The following is a 21,730-nucleotide window of genomic DNA, read 5'->3' on the forward strand; positions in this document are numbered from 1 at the left end:
AAGAGACAGGCAGATTAAAATGAGCTTTAAATCAAACCCAAATGTATGTTTGATATTGTAAATGTTTACATTCAAATAAAATTAGTAAATACATCAAGTCTCTAAATACATTAAGTATCTCTGATTCATTTAGCCTACATAGGAAAACAACAATGTTCCACTACAGTTGTACAAAAACAAAAAAATCTTCATTTGACTTTTTGACTCTGATGAATGTGCTTCTCAGAATAATGCATTGGAAAACAAAAACATGCCGAGGCTTGTATGAGCTGAATTTTTCTGTTATTCAGAGTGAATGTCAGAAAATCAGAAAAGAGGGGCATTTTCAGGTTCAGCTGATGAACCTGCTAAGCACTGTCTGAATTACCACCACTAGATGTCAGCACATTATTATTGATCACAGCTCTAATCACAAGCTTGGAATAAACTGTATGCCTACTTAAACCAGATTTTTCTGCAGTAAATAGTGATTTTGACTTGGAAGATGGAAAACAGTTTTAACCTGTCAAAGTAATCAATTTAGCAAAAACTGTAAAATAAAGAATAATGTTTGACCAAAACAAGCTCAGTTTACATAAGCCAAACTACAAGAAAAAAATAACTGAACAAAATTTGACTTATTCTGTCCCATATGTCAAAATTATTTGACTGGCTACAGGTATTATTTTTATCTTGAACTAGTCTGTGGTTCATTCTCCTGATGAATCGTTTGGTCTGTGAAATGTCCAACAAATCATGAAAAATGCCTAGATACCCATCTTATGTAAATTAATTGTTCTGTTCTATGGACAATCAAGGATCCGATGATATTTACTTTATTATGTCATTAAACAAAGACAAATGTACTTACTTTCCACCACTGTACAGTGTTTGATACAAATGAACACAAGACACTTACTATCATCATCACTATTAGTATTTGTCATTCAGTGCATTTTCTTAAGATGTTTGAAACTGGGCACAAATTTATTTGTTGTTTATCTTAGTTAAATCAATGTCAAAATGTTAAGTGTAGGTTATTACAGGATCACGTTTTCAATTTTGGTAGAACAGAATTAAATTTAATCAATGTTAAGAAGAATGTTTAGAAAAATTAAATTGAGGTTTAAATGTAATCTTTCTTAATCATACACTTGTTTACAAGTTGCAAAATAATATAAAATTTACCAGGTGAATCAGGTTTAAAAATGAATCTGTTGGTTGTTGGTTCAATACTGACTAATACAAAATAAGGCACTTATATTAACAAGAATAACCTCATATCCAGTGTATGTCCTGTTCTAGAATAAAAGTCATGATTTCATCACATAAAGTACAAGATCACATTTCAGGTTCCTGCACATAGATAATACAAGAATAAAAGTGAGAACAAAGACAAATAGGCAAATTCTTTCTTCAGCAGCCTCCCTTGGGATAGCATGTTTTATTACATTTTTGCAGTGTCCAGACACATTGCAGTGGGGGGAGAAACAGTCCAATCAGTGAATAACATGATTTACACAGTTCCTTATGGGACTCCAAGGCATTAAAGAGCCACGAGTTCCAATTAAGAAATGTCTAAGACATTAAATATTATTCTTGTAAGTGGCAAAAATAAAAGAGCAAATTTTACCATAAGACAAATCAGGATTATAGTGGATCATTTCTGCCCACATGCCAAACACTCCACATTGAATTTGGAACACTTGGCCAAAATAAATTCTTAAAAGAACTTAATCATGTTATTTTAAAAATTCTTCCTCAATGACACTTAATTTAGAAAGGAACATAATCAAAATATTAAGTGTAAAAAATGCAAAAATATGAACCAGAAGCTGTACATTACACATTTCTTTTGACAAACTGTCTAAACATTCAAACATAGTATCTCTACTTGGCATCTAATATGCTTCAAAATATGTACTTACCCAATTTGTTTTGAAAAAACAAGAGGAAAAAAAAAACATAAAAAACATTTTTACCACAAAGTGAGTTGAACAACTCAAGACACCGAGTAATAAATTCACACCGCACACATTTCAAGCTTAAAAAACGGAAACAAATCATTTAAAAAGTTAATCAAAACAGGTCACGTTTTTACAAATAAACTATGTTTTGTGACAAGGGGAGTAATAGATGGATTTAACATTTGGTTAGTCAATTTAGGAGATGTGTCCGTTTGTCCAAGAATTTCAACAATCAAAATTCACCTTTAAATGTATAATTTTGCTAAAACATCATTCTCAAAACCATTTCAAACTCATCTGAAACCATCATCGGGAGCATTTGATCTCCAATGTTAAAAGAAAAATGACAATTCCTGACTAAAATCTTCAAAAGCCATACACTTTCTGCAATGTCTCAATTATCTCTTTGCACTTGGGTTTTCAGGCTTTTCCTCTGGGTGGCTTTTCTCATGAGCTTTCAAGGTGCGCTCACGCCCAAAGCTCTTCCCACAGGTCGCACAGGCAAAGCGGCCCACGGCATGAGCCCGTGACATATGGGCATCCAGCTGCTCTGGACGGGCGAAGCTCTCTTCACATTCTTCGCAGGGATGGGCTTTCCGTGGGGTGTGTTTCTCCTTCTTGTGGGCACGGAGCTGGATCAGGCCGGGGAATGTGAGGTCACACTCAGGACAGGGGTGCTGACGGGACGGGGCAGGATCTGCTTTCGGTTTCTTTTCCTTTCCTGAGGCTTGACTGTCATCCTCAAGACTCTTCTTGTCTTCTGTTTCTGACTTTGCTGCTGCTTTAGGGGGACGGCCACGCTTTGCTCCTCCTGCTTTTCCTTTTTCCTCTGCTGGAGGTGCCGCCGCTGACTCTGCTGTGCTGGTGGCCTCTGCCGCCTCCTCAGGCGCTTCTGCCTCATCCTTCTTTTTCCGCTTTCCCTTTTTCTCAGCAGCTGCAGGGTCTTCAGCTTTGGAAGGCCTTCCACGTTTCTTGATGGACGATGCGCTGCCGTTGCACTGCTGACCTTCAGGGTACTTTTCCTGGTGTGCTGCCAGCTCTGATTCTGTTTCAAAGCCCTGACCACACTTCTTACAGCGGTGGGTTTTCGTTGGGTCCTCCGGCTGTTCTGTAGTTTCTACTTCTGGGCGGGGATGTTGGGTGAGGCGATGAGCACGCAGCAGTCCAGCACTCCGAAAGACTTCATTGCATTCTTTACACACCATCTGTCTCTCTGGACACACCTGTCTTCTATGGGCTGTGAGCTGTGAAGGTGACACGTAAAAAGTTAGAAAACATTTAGCATAAACTAGAATGTGCTTCATAATTTAACTGTGTCATTTATGGAGTTATTTAGGTTTAATAAGGGCAGGGGCTATTATTTACAAGCAATTTTCAAAGTAATGAAATACTTTTACATAATACTCACTTCAGAGAACGTTTTAAAGCTCTCCTTGCAGTGAACGCATTTGAAGGGCTTGTCGTCCTTGCTGTGTGTTGGCTGGTGCTGTGTCAGTTCCTCAGATGACAGAAATGTGCGGTCACACACATAGCACGTGAATAGTGTGTTTCCCTGGAAAGACACAAAATACAGAAGAAAAAAAATTTAAAATTCAAGAACAAGAAATGTTAAAGCCAAGTTTATAATATTGAATTTATTAGCCAAGGACAAATGCTTGTGTGTATGCATTCTCTAAAATACACTCGAGCAACACCAAGCTCAATATACATTTTATAAAATAACAATCTCTGTTTCACAAAATAATTTGACTCAAACACAGGGTATAACAAGGGAATGCACTTTGGGTCTTTGTCACCATCAGCAATATAAAGGATAAAGGATCATAGAATATGACAGATTGTACATTAAAACTAGGTCGGCAAATTACCACAAAATTGGGTGAAACAGAAGAAATGAACTGCACATTTAATCACAATATTACCAAATTTGCAACATGTCCAAATTGCAGAGGCTGCAACTCTTTGACAAAGAAAACATGTGACAAAACAGCATTATAATAAAGAACTGTAGTGCTGCAGTGATGCCTTGGCCTACTAACCTCCAGACCCCAACAAATGTCACGTCATCATGACTTTTATGTTTTAAATGAAAACTAAAATTGGGATGTAAAAATCATCATTCCCACTAATTGTGAAACATATCACGATGATTCACAACAAATTATTCAAAATAATCATCATGTTTTTTTTACAATATCATACAGCCATATTAACACATATTAGAAATCTGCCCCATTAACTACTTACGTAGTTTCAATTACAATTTAATTATTACCCATTATTAACAGTGATTAAAAATATATTTGTATGTATATTAGGAGACCTTGTCCTACACAAAATTTGCGATTAACACACTCTGTCAGCATTACTAATAAACTGCATAAACTAAAGAGGTATTGTGAAGCTTACCTGTTGGAGCTGTTGCTTATACTCTTCCCGGTGGCTCTTCTTCATATGCCTTTCCTTGGCTTTGGCACTGCAGAATGTGATGAAGCACTGGAAACACTGCAGGTTTTCATGCTGGTCTGGGAAGACAGAAGGAGATCATGCAAAGACAGTTTAAACTTTCAATAGCTTTCAGCAAACTCAGTTAAAAGTTGTGACTAGGGCTGAACAATTCTTTGAAATCGATCAAAATCACTACATGGGCTACTGGGGCTTAACGATACGCAAAAGATAAATAAATAGTATTGCGATTGGGATTGGGATTTGACAAATATTGCATTGTATAAGTGTTACAATCTTACGGAGAATGGTTATTTTTACTCACAAGTAAAAAAAGGTTATGTTATTTTTTCTGGGACCTGTACCAAACAACATGAGTATGTCTGGAGAATATAATTTGTAGGTCTCTGTGGCACCACAATACTTCATTTATAATGGTATATTGTGACACATTTTTAATCTTTATCCAAAAATTGCACCTGGATATTGCATTTGACCACACTGTGATTTCAATCATTTTTTGATTAAATGTTCTAGTCTACACATCATATTTTACAGACTTAAGAAGGCATATCTGTTCGGTACAGATTCCTGTAACAATCACAGCATAATAACTGTAATGTGTTTTTCTACAAAATGTAATGTAACAACGTAAAAATATAATTTCCTCTAACGTCACGAATCATATTACAATTGCAATATCAGACAAAATAATCTTTTCTTCTAATAATACTGATGATGATGATGTTTAACTCGTTCAGCCCTAGTTGTGACCAGTGTTCCACTTACAGGGCTGAACAGGGGGTGCAGGAGGTCCGTTCAAAGTGATGGGTTTGTATGGTTCTGCTGGCTTTTCAGGTGGAACTTCTGGAGGTGGATCCGGCAGTCCCCGTCCCATCACTATCTCCTCTATGTTCAAAATCTCAGAGTCCATCCTGGTGCAGCGGATGGTTTCAACAGGCACTCACAACTCCTCCTGGATTCAATCAAAGAATAAAGGCAACGTAAAACTACAGTTAGATATCGTGAGGGAATAGCAGCAGTTTGGTTAACAGCGGGAACACAACACTGTTATGATCCCATACATGTCGTTAAATTAGGAATTACTTATGTTCAACAGATGACACCATACAACTCATGTTCCCCGCTAGTTTGTCTGTAAATGTAAACTCATTTGTTTATAGAAACCAAACGTAAATAGCATGAGGGCTGTTAGTCCAGTTCCCCCACAGGAATCACTCAAGTTTCAGCTCAGCTTGGCTAACGTTACGTTACGTTACGTTCCTGCCTGTAAGGCCGCTAGCTAAGCTAACTAGCTCCATGCACACCTACGAGCACCCAGGTTTCAGTTATTTGGTTAAAATGACTTAATGCTTCTAGCAGGTAAACCGCAGCCGTTTAAACAGGAGGTAATTGTTCCAGTTTAATGTATGTGGACATAACTGACTATGATCATAAAGTACCAGGCTAGCGAGCGGGCTAACGGTAGCTAGCTTGCTACTGGTTAGCGCTAACAACACTGGCTGCCATTCAAAGAGGCTCGAAGACTTTCCGTGCCTTTTCACACACCAAGTTTTAACTCATTGTTTGGCGCTTGCATGCATCTGCTTTGTATCGATATACTGTAATTCAGTATCTATACCTATAGCAAAAGATTTAAATAGCAAATATAAAACTGAGTAGACGTTTACGTTACCTCTAACCGCTCTTTGAAGGTAGTTTGACTGAGAGAGTTGACCCCAGAGAAGTACAACGCATAGATCGGACACTTCCTGGTGAGCGGTTGTGATAGCCGTTGGTACAACTAAGATGGCTGCCGGGAAGTCTCGATACCATGCTGGTGTTATTGATCATGTTTAGACAAAACATTCAAATTTTAAATACCGATCAGCCGAATCGTTTAGTCTCTGATACACGGCAACACTTTGCATCATAGTGAGTGCAGAAAGAAACACAAACTGTTAAAGCAAACAAAGCACATGGCTTTCAACAGCAATACAGTATAATAACGCAATAATAAAATATTCTGTTTCAAAATATTATCACACCTGTTAATATTAAGAACTAAGTAATAAAATCTGTTAAAGCACACAAAAGGACAGCTATACCTTTATGATAATGGATTTGAACTAGCGTCCTTTTCTATTCACTCTGAATCTATGGTTGATCTCTGTCACGTGACCTAAAATAACTTTGTGAAAAGTACTTATTATTTTCATTCACTGTAACTGCAATTGCTTTGTTTACTTCCCCGTCCCATACACTTCATTGCACCGCATTACACTGAATCACCCTTATATTACATGTTTACTCACCCACAAACTTGCCTCAACCTTTTGTAATCTTTTTCTAATTCATATGCACCCTTCACACCATCTATTTGGACAATGGTCTCTATAATATCTGTAATATTTGATTGCTCATAACCCTGTATTGAAACATCCTTCTGGTATAAGATCTGCGCAGTACATCAATATCACGATATGAAACTAGATATCTTCATATATTTTGGTTATCATTATAAGCAAAAAGCTGCATTACAGTAAAGTGATAAAATGTTCTGAAATTACTGGACTGTTTTAGCTGCTATATTATTTGCAGGGATATTAATAATTAACAAATAACAGTTAAGAACAGATTAAAAATGTGTACCAACAACATATGTTTTGTGTGCCATTTCTTTGGCGCTCACAGGTTTATTCACAGTTTGGTTTGGTCTGCTTTTTTCGTCTGGAAATGTCCGTAATTTCACCCCATTTGACATGGTTTGCTTGTGCCATTTGTTTTAACGGCTTGAAGCGAGAGCCTTATTGGTGTATTATTCTCTTTCTTTAAATTCTTTGTGTATCATGAATGAATGTTTCACGTAACCAATGTGCTGCTAGAATTGTTTAAATAAAACTTAAATTGAGAAAAAGATGTTTATATATCTTAATAATGATTAAGATATTCAACTATCAGTTGAGGAAAATGCAAGAAATATGCAATTTAATTATTTGCCTTTACTCATTTAATCATTATATCCATATTACTGATGATTATTTTAAAAATACTATTTAAAAAAAAAAAGTTCATCGTGTTAACACTTTAACGCACCGAAACATCAACATGGTTATATTTGATTTTTTCCACATCATCCAGCCCTACTCTATGTATATGTATATCTATATATGCACCATTCAGTTATTTCTATTTTAACATTTGTTCTTGCTTTCACTATTTATGTACAATACATACAATATAGTATCAAATACTGTATATCAAAATGTCTACTATCAAAACAGTGGAGTCAGCAGTTTTAAAAAAACAACAACAACAATGCATATATTTCTTTCATCTCTATTTTATTTTTTGTATTTATTCTGAAATTCAAATAAATAATATTCAAATTTATTGAGCCAACAACAAGCTCATGATTGAATGTAAATGAGGTCAGGTTAAAATAAAAAACATCATGGTAATTGCAATGTCAACATCATATTATCTGCTTCTTTTGGAGCACAAAATGTATGGCTATGAGTATTTTTTACATTTCCTTCTGAAGGAAAATTAATTTTTACACTTGCTCAATGACATTATAAGCCACAACACAAAGCATTTGTTTTTTAAACTGCAGCACAATAGTCCTACAAAACAGTGACACAGCCAGTGAAAGGCATCATGGAAAAGTTGTAAGGACAGAGTAGATACTTCCATTTTTTTTGATTATCCGGGTTTATATACACCAAAAGCATGGCTACATTCTAAACTAGAATGTGAAATGTTGAAAAATAAAGGGTCATGTCTGCAGTGGACCGTACTCTTTTCCCAAACTCCCTTGATTATGGAAATTCAAGAAGCAGTTGTGGTTGCGTGAGATACAAAGAAAGACGCAACACTTAAGGCATAGCACTCGAGAGGTTCTCTGACAGTCCCCGAAACGACACCTGCCCCCTTCTCCCTCCCCAAGCTGCTCAGGCCAGTGGCCTGAACCGTCGTACCGTGTGGCTGCATCTGGCAGAGGACTCTCCTCCACCAGACTGGGGTTGGGGGTTGCACTTGTTGCATTTTCCTTCTCTATGGGGGGTTGAGGGGGAACTGAGTCCTGGGTGTCAGAACCACTGGAGAGGATCAAAGCCTTGGACACTTCCAATCGAAAGGCCATGAGAGTCAAAGGTGCAGATGCTTCCCTGTAATCCTGTCTGTACAGGAGCCAGGAGTTGACCAAAGCCAGATCTGTGAGGTACCAGAGCACCGCCTGAGGCCAGCAGGTCGGGGCTGAGGCCGTGAGAGGTATGGAGTAAAGATTGAGCAGATCTCTGTTGAGGTGAGCCGACATCTGGGCCTTCTCGAAGTTGTCAATGAGTGAAGCCATGGTCCTCTGGCCGTGTCCAGCAGTAGAAAGTATGAAGCCACAGTGCGACCGGCGTAGCATTAGCTTCCCATCTGAGCTCACAAACTCATCTCCGATCTGTCCTCGGGCTCCTCCCACCCTGCCTGCACCGTGAACCCCAGCGACTAACAGCCGCTCCAGCATGGCAGGGGTGGAGAGTTCCTGTTTGCAAAGAAAAACCATGCTACCTCTGGGGACCATTTTTTCAACAGCATCTTCTTTGCCGGACAGCCCCAATTTAAGGTCTACATGTAAGAGCAAACCGCCAAATCCAATCAGTGTAGTACAGAGGAGAGAGAGTCTCTTATTGTGTGTCTTCCCAGTCAAAGGAAGTGAATATTGGTCAACTGCATAGTCACTGTCTCGTCTCAGTGACTGGCACCCTGTTCTGAAACGGCACAACAATGGTTGAGCCTTCCACAGGGGATCAGTCTGTGTGTCTGAACAGTTCAGGTCATTTGGTGTGTCCCCTCGCCTTTGCCTGTCACTATGCTGAGAAATTTCACTTTGCTTGCTTGAGAGGTTTTTACCTTGTACATTTTGAAAGTCACGATCATGTCTTCCATCCTGGACATTTCCGCTTCCGGAATCCTTTGCAGGAGAAGCAAGCTTTAACATACGAGACAGCTTGAGGAAACGGGAAAGTGGCATAGCTTCAGCAATCAAGGGCACTTTAGTCAAGTCCTCCCAGTAGAGCTTCGGACTAGGAAACTGAAAAATAGCAAGAGACCAAATAAACTTACATCTAAATGAAGCCATATTTCCACTACCTTGTACAGGTCAACTCAACTCTACTCAACTAATTTCTGGCACTTCTGATTTTTCCACTGCAGTATAACAGATCACTGCTATCACTGTTAAGTATCAGCTCACCTTGCTTGGAACCTTCATGGAAAAAGTACCAGGTACTATCCCTAATGGAAAATTTTCAAAGAGTGAGTAGGGTCGAACCAGTTTAGCTGTACTGTGCAGGGGAATGCAGCTAACAGAGCTAAGTAAACATTCAAGAAAAGGGTCACAATGGAGCACAAACCTTCAAAGTTCCCATTGCAATGTGGATCCCAACAAACTGTGCAACCTCTCTGGCTGTGACAGGGTTTGGCATGTTGGACAATTTATTTGTGCAACTGGCAATTTCCTCCCAGGTATCCCAACCAAAATACTTGGAAAAGTAATCGATGGGCTCTCTTGTCATGTTTTCTTCCCTTGGTGTTTGGAGGCGGCTCGTTAAAGTTGGCAAACTAAGACAGAAAAAGAAAAAAACATGAGCACCACATACAAGAGCGAAACAAAACTATTTTTTAGGGAAAAAACACATTTATCTCCAAAACCCTTAGTTCTCCTTTATTTTTCCCATTAAACATAATTTTAAGCTACAATAAAACTGCACAGTATGATAATATTACTAAAATTTAATGCTATTTTTAGCAGTGTCCTGTGTAGGTTTGAAGACTCACTTTGGAGACATTTCAACAGGCTGTTGTGCGCTGTTCATTTGGTTCTTGTAGAAATATGCCATTACTTCTGCTTCTGAGTCAAGCTGAGGATCAGACAATTCAAAACTGCCCACATCCTCTTCATCTGAACTCTGGAGGAGAAAGTCACTGAGGTTTGGTGGATGCTGGCACTCAGCATCTGCCTCAGCTGAAAGATACATTATTATATATAGATGAGTTATCCAAAGTATGATGAACATTTTTAATAAAAAGATTACGGACATTAATCAAGCAGCTACAAGTGCCAGTCATTTAAAAAAGGAAAACAAACCTTGACCATCTGCAAATTCACTGATGTCTGGTCCTGACAGTAGTCCTCTTACTCTCATCTCCTGGTAGTCTGGTGCAGGATGCCTCCCTTCATCTGTTGTTGACAGATTCAACATTTAGATAAAAGACTTCTTATAATCTTTCATGAAGAGGAATATCATAGAGAAAGCTATGACTCACTTAAATTACTATCTGCTGCTTGATGTTCTGTCTGCAGGGCATCACTGGATGTCCCCGTGGTTACATTTACACTGTTGGCCTGAGCAGCTCCAAGCAGAAGTTCTCTCTCCTCCTCCTTCACTGGGTAGAAGATACACTGGCTGGTGTTGAACTCAGGGTTCATGCGACAGTCTCTTGTTGTCTCCTCACTCTCCATTACTGAAAGCAAAACAGCCAAAAACATCCCTCTCTGAAAAAAGCCCCTGAAGACTTATAGACTGTGAATGAACAAAGTGGATTTATCACCATTAAGGCTCACTTAATCATTACCTTTCAAAGCTACAGCTAGCAAGTGATTGGCTTAGCTTAGCATAAAGATGAGGCAGCAGTTCAAAAATATTCCAAACAACACCTCTAAAGCTTGGTAATTAACATGTAATTCTACGCTCCTCAAACGGGAGTGATGTTGTGTAACAACAGTTTAATTATCCTACTCTTTGCAGCATGTTTTCCTTGCAACCTCACTGTCACAATAACAGTCTGCAAGTCACTGCATTCAACTGTTGTTGCACACAACTCCCCTTAAAGGATAGCTTGTGTATTTTTCAACCTGGACCTATTTTATGTTGATGTTGCAGCTCAGTTTTGTTTCCACCAGCTGCTGCACTCTCCCTCAATACCAATAAAAAAAAAAATGTTGTCCCCATCTGTCACTTATAAACAAAAAGACAGGAAATCAGGGTCCAGGTTGAAAAATATTAAAGTTACCTTAAGGTATCCTATGGTACCCATCATCCAAAACATTCAAGTAAAATGTGCATGCACTGCGGCCTAACACTTACATGGACTTGAGTTGTTTTCAGTGCTGACTGGCTCTACATTCCATCGGATGTGCCTGCTGCCCTGTGTGGCCTGAACCTCATTTAGCACAAGGCTGGTCTCCTCCTTCACCAGAACAGTCGTTATGTCACGATGGTGGTGCTGTGGCTGTACAACTGCACTATTTTGACAGGTGGCTGTTACCAGTGGTGGGTCTGAGATATTCTCCTCAACCTTGATCTCCTGGCTCTCAATGGCTTGTACTTCCTTCTCAGCAATGCTGCCCAAGTCCTGGAATGAAAACAAATGCAGGTTACCAATGTTGAATTCATCATTCATTGTTAATGTCTGGTATTTGTTCCTAGAATTAGCATCTCACCTGTCTTTGATTGTTCCTTGCTGTCATCAGGAATGGTTCCTTGTCAGCAGTTGCTCTCTGTCTGGAGGTGAGGAACTTCTCAAGGATGATGCCTGAAGACTGGTCCCTGTTGTGTTCTTCTCCTCCCTGCAGACCTCTTTCATTCATCACCTCTTCAACACTAGTGGTGACTGATTCCAGCTCCAACACCACTTGCTCGTCAGAAGATTCCTCTAATGTACAGGGCAAAGATGTGGCAGGAGCAGTAGCTTTCTTGGCCTCAAATTCAGGACTGGTCTCTGGCTTTGAAGTCTTTGCGGCAGTCTCACCGTTGTCATTAACTTCTGAATCTGAGGTGATGGGATGTTGTTCATAAACTACCTGACATTCATCCTGCTCTTTGTCTGATTCAGATCCTCTGACAGTATCTCCAACTGAAACTCTCTTTGATGTCATGTCCCTTTTTAGACCTGCTGTTCCTCTCCTCCTACTCTTTGTAGCATTCCTTGCAACAGCTCCTTTTTTCTTCTGGACTAAGATTTCTTCCTCTTCTTCTTTGATCTCCACTTGATGAGTGGAGCATGACACAGTGTGCGATATTAGACTCTTTTCTGTTGTTTCATTATCAACATGCCTAGTGCTTCCAGTGTCAGAACAGAAGGTTCTTTTTGAGGGAACGGTGTCTTCATGAGAAGTATCATTCTGCTCCCCAACAGTGACTAAATCTACATCAAGGAGTAAATCCTCCTTGATGTCTTCGTCCATGGTACCCTGGACTTCAGATTCTGCGCTGGGATTCTTTGGGGGTCGTTCCTCTTGTTTGTCCTCGTCTGATGTCAAAGGCTCTCCTGTCTCTGAAATCTTTGTCTGACAAGCGATATTTAAAAGGGATTCAGATCTGAAACTTGGAGGGGTTACACTGTTTTTCATTTGATCAGATGATGATTGTACTTCTGGAGCGGTATAAGACTGACCATCTGCTCCTGTTTTATTTCCACCTTTATCTTCATCAGCACTCATTTCAACATCTGAAGGAGGAACAGGTAAAGATGGGGATGGAATCAAAGCTGGAAAAGAGACACTTCGCTCTCGGTCTTCTAATGCCATCATCTCAGGCTCAGTATCCCAGCCTGTAGCAGCATTCATCACCCCGACAACCTTATCATGCTGTTTTGGAAGCTGGTAAAGATCCAACCTGGAGACCCCTTCAAAGATGTTCCCATTGGTGTAAAAGAGACCAGGACTCTCTGTGATATGCACTGTCGTCTTGTGCTTCTGAAGAGATGCAACTTCACCAAATCTCTCCCCGCAGTCGTTGCACTCTAAGGCATGCTTGGAATGAGAGGAAGTTATCACTCCTTCAGTCTCCACTTTCGAGGAGGCTTTACGTTTCCTGGTGATCTTTGGCTTGGTGGGCAGTGTCTCAGTTTGTTGACGGGAAACCTGTAGCGAGGACAACAATGAGAGAGCTTTCTGGTTCTTTTTGGGTCTTCCTCCTTTTTTCGTTCCTTCTTCTTTATGATTATTTGTAGAGTTACTTGTTGGAAGTTTGTTGTCTTTATTCTTTTGGGACTCATGAGGTGAAACCTCTGGTGTCTTGCCTGATGCCTTTGTAGTGTCTAACTTGTGAACTTTCAGCTGGGGCTGTTTATGACCTTTCAGTAGAAGTAAAGCATCTTGCATTACATGTGGGCCAGGTATGTCTGCTGTGGCTGCCTTCTCTTGTTCTTCACTTAATAGATTTTTCTTTCGTTTCCCAGCCTTTGCATTCTTGGGCTGATCCTTTCGCATTATTTTCCCTTGTTTTTTCTTTTTAAATACAGGCGGAGCTACAGTTTTTTGCTCACTTAAATCTGCAACACCCTCTGTGGCCACTACTTTTTGCTTTTTCATTTTATTTTTTCTTGTATCCTCTTTGACTTGTTGTACTTGTGGGTCCTGTGTTGATGACGAAAATTTGATTTCAGCCGTAGATATCAAAAGTCCTTCCTTCTTGCCCTTTTTTCCCCTTCTTTCCTTCTTTTGTGATGGTACTCTTTTGTCTGAGAGATTTGTTTTAGATGTTTTACCTCTTATTACAGCTTCCTGTGTTGGCTGACGCTGCTGTGTTGGCTTCTTCTGTTTCTTGTTTTTCTTGTCTTTGCTTTGTGGTCCAAATTTAACAACAAGATGAGACTTTTTTGTTCTTTGGCGTTTGGCAGGTTTGGCATCCATTTGTAAATCATCCTTGTGTATGGATCTGACCAGTTCTTGCAAATATCCTGGCTTTCTTTTCCGCACTTTTACCAGTTCTTGAGCTGACATTACATTTATGGGTAACTCTGAAATCTTTGGCACCTGCTTTGTCACTAATTGTGATGAATCATCTTCTTTAGCAGATAGGGCCTCTACTTTAGATGGGTTTTCCATTTGCTCATGACCGTTCTTATCTATCTTCGTATCTACCAGCAACTTCTCAGAAACCTCTTCCTTAGCAGAGGGATTTTCGACTTCAGACTGGTTCTCTTCTGGCTCCTGACCTTTCTTGTTATCCACCAGCAATTTTTCAGATGGTTCTTGTTCAAATTGTTCTTGTTCAGCCTTTTCCCATGTCTCATGTGGTGCAGCTGCATCTGTCAAAGGGTGAACCTGATCTAGACTCACTGTTTGCATCTGTGGATCAACCTCTTCTTTGGAATTAGTTTCAGATTCACTTGGAGTTTGTGTAAGTGTTTCCGGCTGAACAAAAGGGCAAGAGGGAAGGTCCTGTTGTTCTCTTTGTAAAGGTGTCAGATCCAACTCAACTGTATGTAAAAGTTGTTGATCTGACAGGCTGGTTTCCTGCTCAACTATTACAGTTTGATCTGCAGTCTCATCAGGAGTCTTCTCTAGTTCAGTGGTTAGTACCAGAGAGGAGGATGGGATTTCATTCTGTGGCATAGTTTGGGACAGTTCCAGCTCGTCAGTTGGTATCAAGGCAGGGGTGAGTTCCAAAATGACTGTTTCCTCAAGGATTTGTTCATTCTCATTCTGACAAACCATTTGATCCACGGGATCAGACTGAATTGCACTAATATCTGGCTGAAGGATCTGATGCATCACCTCTCCTTCAGGTCTCTCTGTTTCTTCAGCCGGAACCAGCGTTAGCTCTATATTTTCAACTGCTGCTATGTGTGAACCTAGCTCTGAGAAAGAGGGATTTTCCAGCTGCCCATCTGGTGTGATAGGCTCCAGTATAATTGTTTGTTCCATTGGATCACATGGGTTGTTTGAAGAGCCCAATTCAGCTGTGTTAGATTCTGTCTGTTTCAGTCCCATGAAATCTATTTGTGGTGGATTGAGATTCAGATTTACAGGTTCTGCCAGCTGTGAAATCTGATGTACTTCCAGTGGTGGGGCATGGGGTGGCACCTGCCCCAATATGACAACTTGGTTCACTTTCTGCACATTTCCCAATGATTCAATAAGTCTGCGAATCTTCTCTGTGTCAATATTGGCATCAACTTTTTGCAGAGGTCCATTGGGCTCCACCTGTAGTAATGCTGGCTGACAAACAGATATTGGAGTTATGATGGGTGTACTTTGTTTCACTTGCTGCCCAGCTGGTAGGGTATTACTGACCGCAGCAGGCAACATGTTGTGCTTATTTTTCATGTGATGTAGCCGCGTCTTGGTACTCTTGAAAGTGGCCTTGCATACAGAGCACGGATACTTTGTAGAAACACCTAAAAACAATAAAGAAAGTTGTTATGCATTGTGGTATATATCCTGCAAACTGACAAATTGTATTCTAGAGTTTTATCATTTTTAGGGATGCAACAATATAGAATTTGAGCTGATAATGATGACCAATAATTATCTGGTTGTTATGGCTGATACAAATATACAGATATTAATCTTACAAAACCAAAAACATGAATAGTGTTTGATTGACAAGTTTAGAGTCTTCACCTACACATGGGGTGCCTATAATAAAGTTATTTTAAACTTATTAAAATAACCTTAGATAACTTAGAAACGTAGCCTGAATGTATATCCTTTTTGATATACTAAATACATATACTGTAGGCCAGAAAAATAATTAAAATAACTTTACATATTCTTGTACTAATTAGTGGTTAGCTGACACCATTGTTTCAAAAGGTTAAAAGCCTTTTAAAAAACGTGTGTGTGTGTGTTTGTGTTGTTTTCAGCTCTGCCATTGGCAAACAAGCAGCGACACGGACGAGAGGAAAGAAAAGCAGAGGCAAAAATCATTTAAATCATTACTCTACACCTGTCTATCACAGTATTATAATATATTTTATATTACATTAAATTCTGCAGCCTTAACCTTCCTCAACTATGTACAAAATGGCTCAACATGTGTGACGCACAACACACCACTACAAGTTCAAGGACACAGAGGGAGAATGGGTGGAAAAATCTAGCCCACTATTTCATCACGACTACAATAAAGAGCAAACAAATTGCTTCACAACAATCATGTTGGAGTTTATGTAGAATAGAGATGCAAACCACACACATTTTGGGAAAATTTGACTGTTATAATTAAAGACATTCGGGGATATCCAATACCAAATGAATGCAAACCTATGTACCTTGGTAATATAAATGATTATGTTATTGATAATGATAGGTATTTGACCAGGATATTGTTGTAACAAGCAAGAAGGCAGTAACAAGAAATTGGTATAAGGCAGATCCCCCTCCCAAAGAACACTGCTTAGAAATTTGGAGGGAGATTTATAACATGGAAACAATGACCTACTCGTTCAGACTGAGAGAAAATGTCTGTATGTGATGATTTATGACAAAATGGAAAATATACATGGACTTATTGATATTTAAACCTCAAGATAATGGACTTGTGTATGTCCTTATTCGACAACAGATACTTACAACCATGGCTGTTATGTTTTTGTTTTTGATGATTGTGCTTTTACTTTCTTAAAGGTGTTGTTTAATTTCTTTTTTTTTTTCTGTGAAAAAGGCAGAAGTTGCCCAATGACCGGAGTTGAATGTTCAAGCCAAAACCCAATAAACATTCAAGTTTTAAAAGAAAAAATAATTCTGTAGTCTTTTATGTATTTATGTCTTAGATTCTCATTTTTACTTGCATGATTAATACATATTGCATGAGCACTGCTGGAGGGAGCCTGAGGACTAAGAGTTTCATTGCCCATGACTGCTTCACTGTAATTGTCCTGCATATGAAATTTGAGAACTTGAAAACTGGGCTCTAAGTGGTGCCCTGTACATAGTATAGCTCCATATTATCAGAAATAATTATTGGCTGAAATTCCTATATCGGAACAATAACAATAATTTAAACTTCTTATTTATTAATCATTAATATATCATGTTGTGCATCCCTATTAATATATAGCCCTGTGAGACTTTACAAAGGCATAGTGCTTCAAACTAAATGCGAGCGTCAGTAGGTACAATATTGACAACTGGGGGACATGAATGTCCACATTTAACAGCAATCTGTCCACACATGTCTCTCATAACCATCAATATCAACATCACGGTGCTGCTAAAGGAAATGTCAGGGGGTTGACAAAATCAGTTGAATTCATCATTTGGGGACCATAAATGTCTATACAAGGTTTGATGGCAATCCATCCAATAGTTGTTGAGATATTTCAGTCTGAACCAAAGTGCAGCCATGCTGCAAGGCTAGCATAGCTAAAAAGTATTGTACAATTTTAGCAAAATAAATATTTTGTTACCATCATCTTTCTTCAGTTGTGCTTTAGCTGTGGTGTCTCCCACCTCCCCTTCAGCTCCCTCTGGCAAGTGTGACACCATATGCTTTTGCAGAGCTTTGGACATGGTGAACCTCTTCCCACACTCCTTGCAAACATACGGCCTCTCTCCAGTGTGTGTGCGGCGGTGATACTTCAACAATGTCATAGTTTTGCAAGGTTTTCCACAGTCAGTGCAGGCATAACCATCCTGGCCAAAGTGAACTTTTTTATGATGGGTGAGCTCTGATGACTTGTTGAAGGCCTGGCCACAGATTGGACACTTGAAGGGTTTCTTCTCTGTGTGGGCTTTCTGGTGCGCCATGAGCTCTGTAGAGTTTGTGAACTGGCGGTCACAAACATAACAGGCGAAGAGGGCATTTCTCAGTATGCACTGTTCATATTCTGCTGGGTGGTTCAACTTCAGATGGCGCTCTTTGCTCTTGTGATCACTGAAGATTATGTGGCATTCCATGCACTGCAGGGAGAGCTGAGATGCTGGAGGGAAATGGGGCAGGAAGAGGATAACAGTTGCATTTAACAATTCTCCACATAGACAGACTTATTTATAGAAAGTATAAAGGCTTGGAAAAAGAAAGTGTGGCTCTAGAGGGTAAATATGGCGACTTCAGAAACAGAAGAGCACCATCATTCATAGTTAAAGTAGACACCCTACCTCTTCCACAACCTCCCCTGAGCCGCAAGATGATAGCAGCATAATGCTGCCTTCTTTCATTACAAAATAAACAAATAAACAACTTGCACAGCGCAGGGTTCCACTTTACTTTACACATCAAAGTAGTGACATTTCAAGCAATGCTGCTCTTCATCAGTTGAGTGACACTACACTACTGTCTGCAGTGTGCGAGCCATTTATTTGTTTATTTCATGATTTGCTTTGCATCAGCTCAGCATCTGCCCTTTTTTTGTTACAAAATTACATTTGAATTACACTTTAAACACTTGAAAAATATCCTTTTAAGGTACATTTTGAACCAATAAAAAATGTGTGATTAATATGCGATTAATCACGATTAGCTACAGACAGTAATGCGATTAATTGCGATTAATCGATTGATAGCACTAACTTAAATATTCTTTAATAAAGTTAGTGGTTTTCAAGAGAAGCCATCTAAGTAGCTTTGCTTAGTTATATCAGTGCAAAATCTGTGTATAATCCACATAAAAAGGTCTATTTTCTTTATCAACCATAATATCAGTAATCAGTTAATTTTTCCCCTCTAAAATTGGTATTGGTTTCAAATATCTCAAATAAGCTGCCCTCTGAATGTTTCTGCACAGTTAATTCATGATTTTTTCAACAGTGTATTTAATCTAAAACAACAGCTGTTGTAGAAAATCATAGTAATCAGTATGCCACTGTGAAAAAAAAAAAAAAAAACACAGTAGATTTCTTGTCCTGTCTTATCTGTTTACTTTGTGGACTACAATGCCCACCTGCTATCACACTGTAAACTAGGATTTGAGAAAACATCAGAACCTCCCAACCATGAAATGTGACTTAAAGTGCTCTTATATTCTAATTGTCATAGAGGCGAGTGTGCCATCCTAAAATCAAATTAACAATCAAACACCAAACAGGTCACTCATTCCAAGCCTTGTTCTGAGAGATATAACACAGAATGACACACATACAAGGTAAAATACTCACATGTGAGAGGCATAATCAGTGGTTTGGACATGTCCATCTTCAGAGGATCTATCATGGCCTTCTTGGATGGAACATATTTCCTACCGTCACGTACACCTTTATCCTGTTTCTTTGCCTTTTGCCCTGGATTTGTATTTGTATCAGGTACCGGTTCAGTGGGGGCACTTGGCTTTAAAGCAGAGTCCACCTCCATCCCTCCAGTGGCATCTAAAGGCTCAGTCAGTGGCAGAACAGCAGGCTCATTCTCCACTGCTTGTGTGACTGCCACACTTGCAGGTGTTTCTGCCTGTGTCCCATTTTCCTGTAGCGTGATTGGTGTTTCAGTCTCAGCAAGTGCAGCTGATTTATTCCCCTTTTCTTGTGCATCTGGTTCACTCTGCGCTGCTGGCTGAGCTTCAGTCTCAGTGTCCAGTGGTGGCTCTGTGGTTGCTGTGGTCACAGGGTTTGGCTGGGTTGGACTCTGCATGGCTGCCTGCCTCCTGGCTTCTCAGTGCACTTGTTCATATGTTTCTATAAAATAGGATCCCACACAGAAACACAGAATGACTTACTTACACAGGCAAACCATCATGAATCATTAAAATATCGACCAAACAAAGTCTTTGCATCATTCAAGGGCTGCAACTAAAGATTATTTTTCTTACAGATTAATCCGTTAATCATTTTCCACATTGATTAATTGTTTGTTGAGGTGGGCAATGTGGCCCTATAATATTATCACAATATTTTAGGCCATTCTATGATAATGATATTCTTGACAATATGACAAAATACTGAAAAATACTTTCAGTTTAGAACTCACAATAGCTGTTGAGCTCTCCTCTCGGTATTTTGGCTCTCCTCATACTCAACTGGGTGTCTCCTTAAAGAGGTGAATTAGTTTGTTGTATTGCCCCCTTTTGCTGTTTTCTTGCACCCCTTACATATTACCATGGTTTACTGTACAGCTGATCTTTTGTAACCAAACCACTTCCATGCTACATAAGTCACACCCCTTTTTTGGAATTAACTTCTTCACTAAAATATTTCCATTATCACAATATAAATGTACAACATTGTAATACTGCCATTGCCAAGATATGAATTTCTTGCATTGTAATATTAGAAATATATGTCAATATGATTTTTAATAATGGAAAAAAATATAATGACATATTGAAATCGATATATGGAACAAACCTAGTTGTTTATTCAATAAATTGTCAGAAAATGGTGAAAAATATTAATAAGTGTTTCCCAAAGCCCAAGACAACATCCTCAAATGTCTTGTTTTGTCCACAACACAGAGATATTTGATTTATTGTTGCAGAGGAGTTAAGAGACAAGAAAATATTCACATTCAAGAAACTAAAATCAGAGAATTTGGACATTTTTTCCTTTAAAAAATGAAACAATGAAGCGACTCAAAATAGTTTGTGAATAATTAAATAATTGACAACTAATGGATTAATCGACTGATTATTGCAGTTCTGCATCATTTAAACTAAATGGACTACTTTGTAACACGAGTATTTGCACTAAAATGATTTTCTTAGAGGCAGTGAACAGCATCTTTGTTATCTACACGGCGACAGCTGGGAGCCCACAGAATGAATGAATGGGTTTAAAACATTTGTATTACAATAGAAGACCGACGGAGATGGAGGGCAGCCGGTGGAGGATGCATTATGACCCAAATTCACACACTTTAATGTGTACGAATACAGATATGTAAGTATCATTATGCATAATGATAATTTCCTAGAACAATTTCAACATGATAACCGCAGATGTACAGATAGCAGTAGCCCTGTTAGCTTAAATTTTCTGATTTGCAGTAAAAATCGATTGTAAAATGTTAGTATTTCTGGCTTGTTGCTGCTCCAGAGATGCAAAATATTCACTTACTTTGTCCGCCCCCTCCGTCTTACATAGACACTCGTGTAGCTGTGTGAATGCAGGAGGATGTACAGTAGATTTAAGGTTACCTAGGCTCTCTCGTCTGCCCAAACATGTCCGCGTCGCCTCTCACAAAGCCAACACGGAGAAGCTGCAGACATCACAACGTCACGTCTGACAACGGCCGCACAGGAGTCACGGGAAATGTGGTTTTTGCAGGTCAGCCCCCCCACTCATACAACAGGTTTGTCCTCTCTGCTAAAACTACAACACAACCACACTACAATACAGGGGTTTTGATAGTAGTTAGCCTACATAAACCTGTTTTAACCTATTTAACAATACATTAAATGATAAACACAACAGAAAGTACAATCCTATTAACTTGAATCAAGTCAATGTTATCACTATAACAGAAAGTTACAAATTCTTTTCAAACATCTTTACAATTTACACAACACAGGGCACTCTGCATCACTAAAACCTTGCCTAAAAGTGATTTAATTTGAAGTTGCCCTCCACTCTAAAATATTTTTCATCTTGTTCCTACAGTTGAATGTTTGAACATCACTGCAGAGAATGA

General features: G+C 39.1%; 2 protein-coding genes across 3 annotated transcripts; both read right to left on the reverse strand.

Annotated features, from left to right (window-relative positions):
* Window positions 1-1,387: 1,387 nt before the first annotated feature.
* Window positions 1,388-5,325, reverse strand: znf576.2 (zinc finger protein 576, tandem duplicate 2). The gene is made up of 4 exons (XM_084726388.1): window positions 5,181-5,325; window positions 4,356-4,471; window positions 3,355-3,498; window positions 1,388-3,190 (listed from the first exon to the last, which is right to left on the reverse strand). Exons 1-4 carry the CDS (start codon window positions 5,323-5,325, stop codon window positions 2,345-2,347), a joined length of 1,251 nt encoding a protein of 416 aa, XP_084582514.1. The 3' UTR covers window positions 1,388-2,344.
* Window positions 5,234-21,292, reverse strand: znf576.1 (zinc finger protein 576, tandem duplicate 1). 2 transcript variants are annotated; one of them, XM_084726386.1, is made up of 11 exons: window positions 21,157-21,292; window positions 19,270-19,779; window positions 17,583-18,095; window positions 11,887-15,569; window positions 11,531-11,798; window positions 10,710-10,907; window positions 10,531-10,623; window positions 10,221-10,407; window positions 9,797-10,004; window positions 9,294-9,474; window positions 5,234-5,367 (listed from the first exon to the last, which is right to left on the reverse strand). In XM_084726386.1, exons 2-11 carry the CDS (start codon window positions 19,733-19,735, stop codon window positions 5,345-5,347), a joined length of 5,820 nt encoding a protein of 1,939 aa, XP_084582512.1. In that variant the 5' UTR covers window positions 19,736-19,779; window positions 21,157-21,292; the 3' UTR covers window positions 5,234-5,344. The 2 variants fall into 2 exon arrangements, with proteins under 2 accessions (XP_084582512.1, XP_084582513.1); XM_084726387.1 differs by lacking the exons at window positions 5,234-5,367; window positions 9,294-9,474 and adding an exon at window positions 9,637-9,677.
* Window positions 21,293-21,730: the final 438 nt, after the last annotated feature.

The sequence above is a fragment of the Lutjanus erythropterus genome, chromosome 9 (genome assembly GCF_056507025.1).
Source record: "Lutjanus erythropterus isolate fLutEry1 chromosome 9, fLutEry1.hap2, whole genome shotgun sequence".
Classification (NCBI taxonomy): Eukaryota; Metazoa; Chordata; class Actinopteri; order Lutjaniformes; family Lutjanidae; genus Lutjanus; species Lutjanus erythropterus.

What these genes read in the sequence shown, in the direction of transcription:
- znf576.1 (XM_084726386.1), bottom strand. Translation starts at nt 19,735, where the DNA reads ATGCAGAGTCCAACCCAGCCAAACCCTGTGACCACAGCAACCACAGAG. An exon ending in AGCAGCAGATAGTAATTTAA is followed by an intron (nt 10,624 to 10,709) that starts GTGAGTCATAGC and finishes TGTCAACAACAG; the next exon opens with ATGAAGGGAGGCATCCTGCA. An exon ending in TGACTTTCAAAATGTACAAG is followed by an intron (nt 5,368 to 9,293) that starts GTAAAAACCTCT and finishes GATTGAATCCAG; the next exon opens with GAGGAGTTGTGAGTGCCTGT.
- znf576.2 (XM_084726388.1), bottom strand. Translation starts at nt 5,325, where the DNA reads ATGGACTCTGAGATTTTGAACATAGAGGAGATAGTGATGGGACGGGGA. An exon ending in TGCACCCCCTGTTCAGCCCT is followed by an intron (nt 4,472 to 5,180) that starts GTAAGTGGAACA and finishes CTGTCTTCCCAG; the next exon opens with ACCAGCATGAAAACCTGCAG. An exon ending in GCTTTAAAACGTTCTCTGAA is followed by an intron (nt 3,191 to 3,354) that starts GTGAGTATTATG and finishes TCACCTTCACAG; the next exon opens with CTCACAGCCCATAGAAGACA.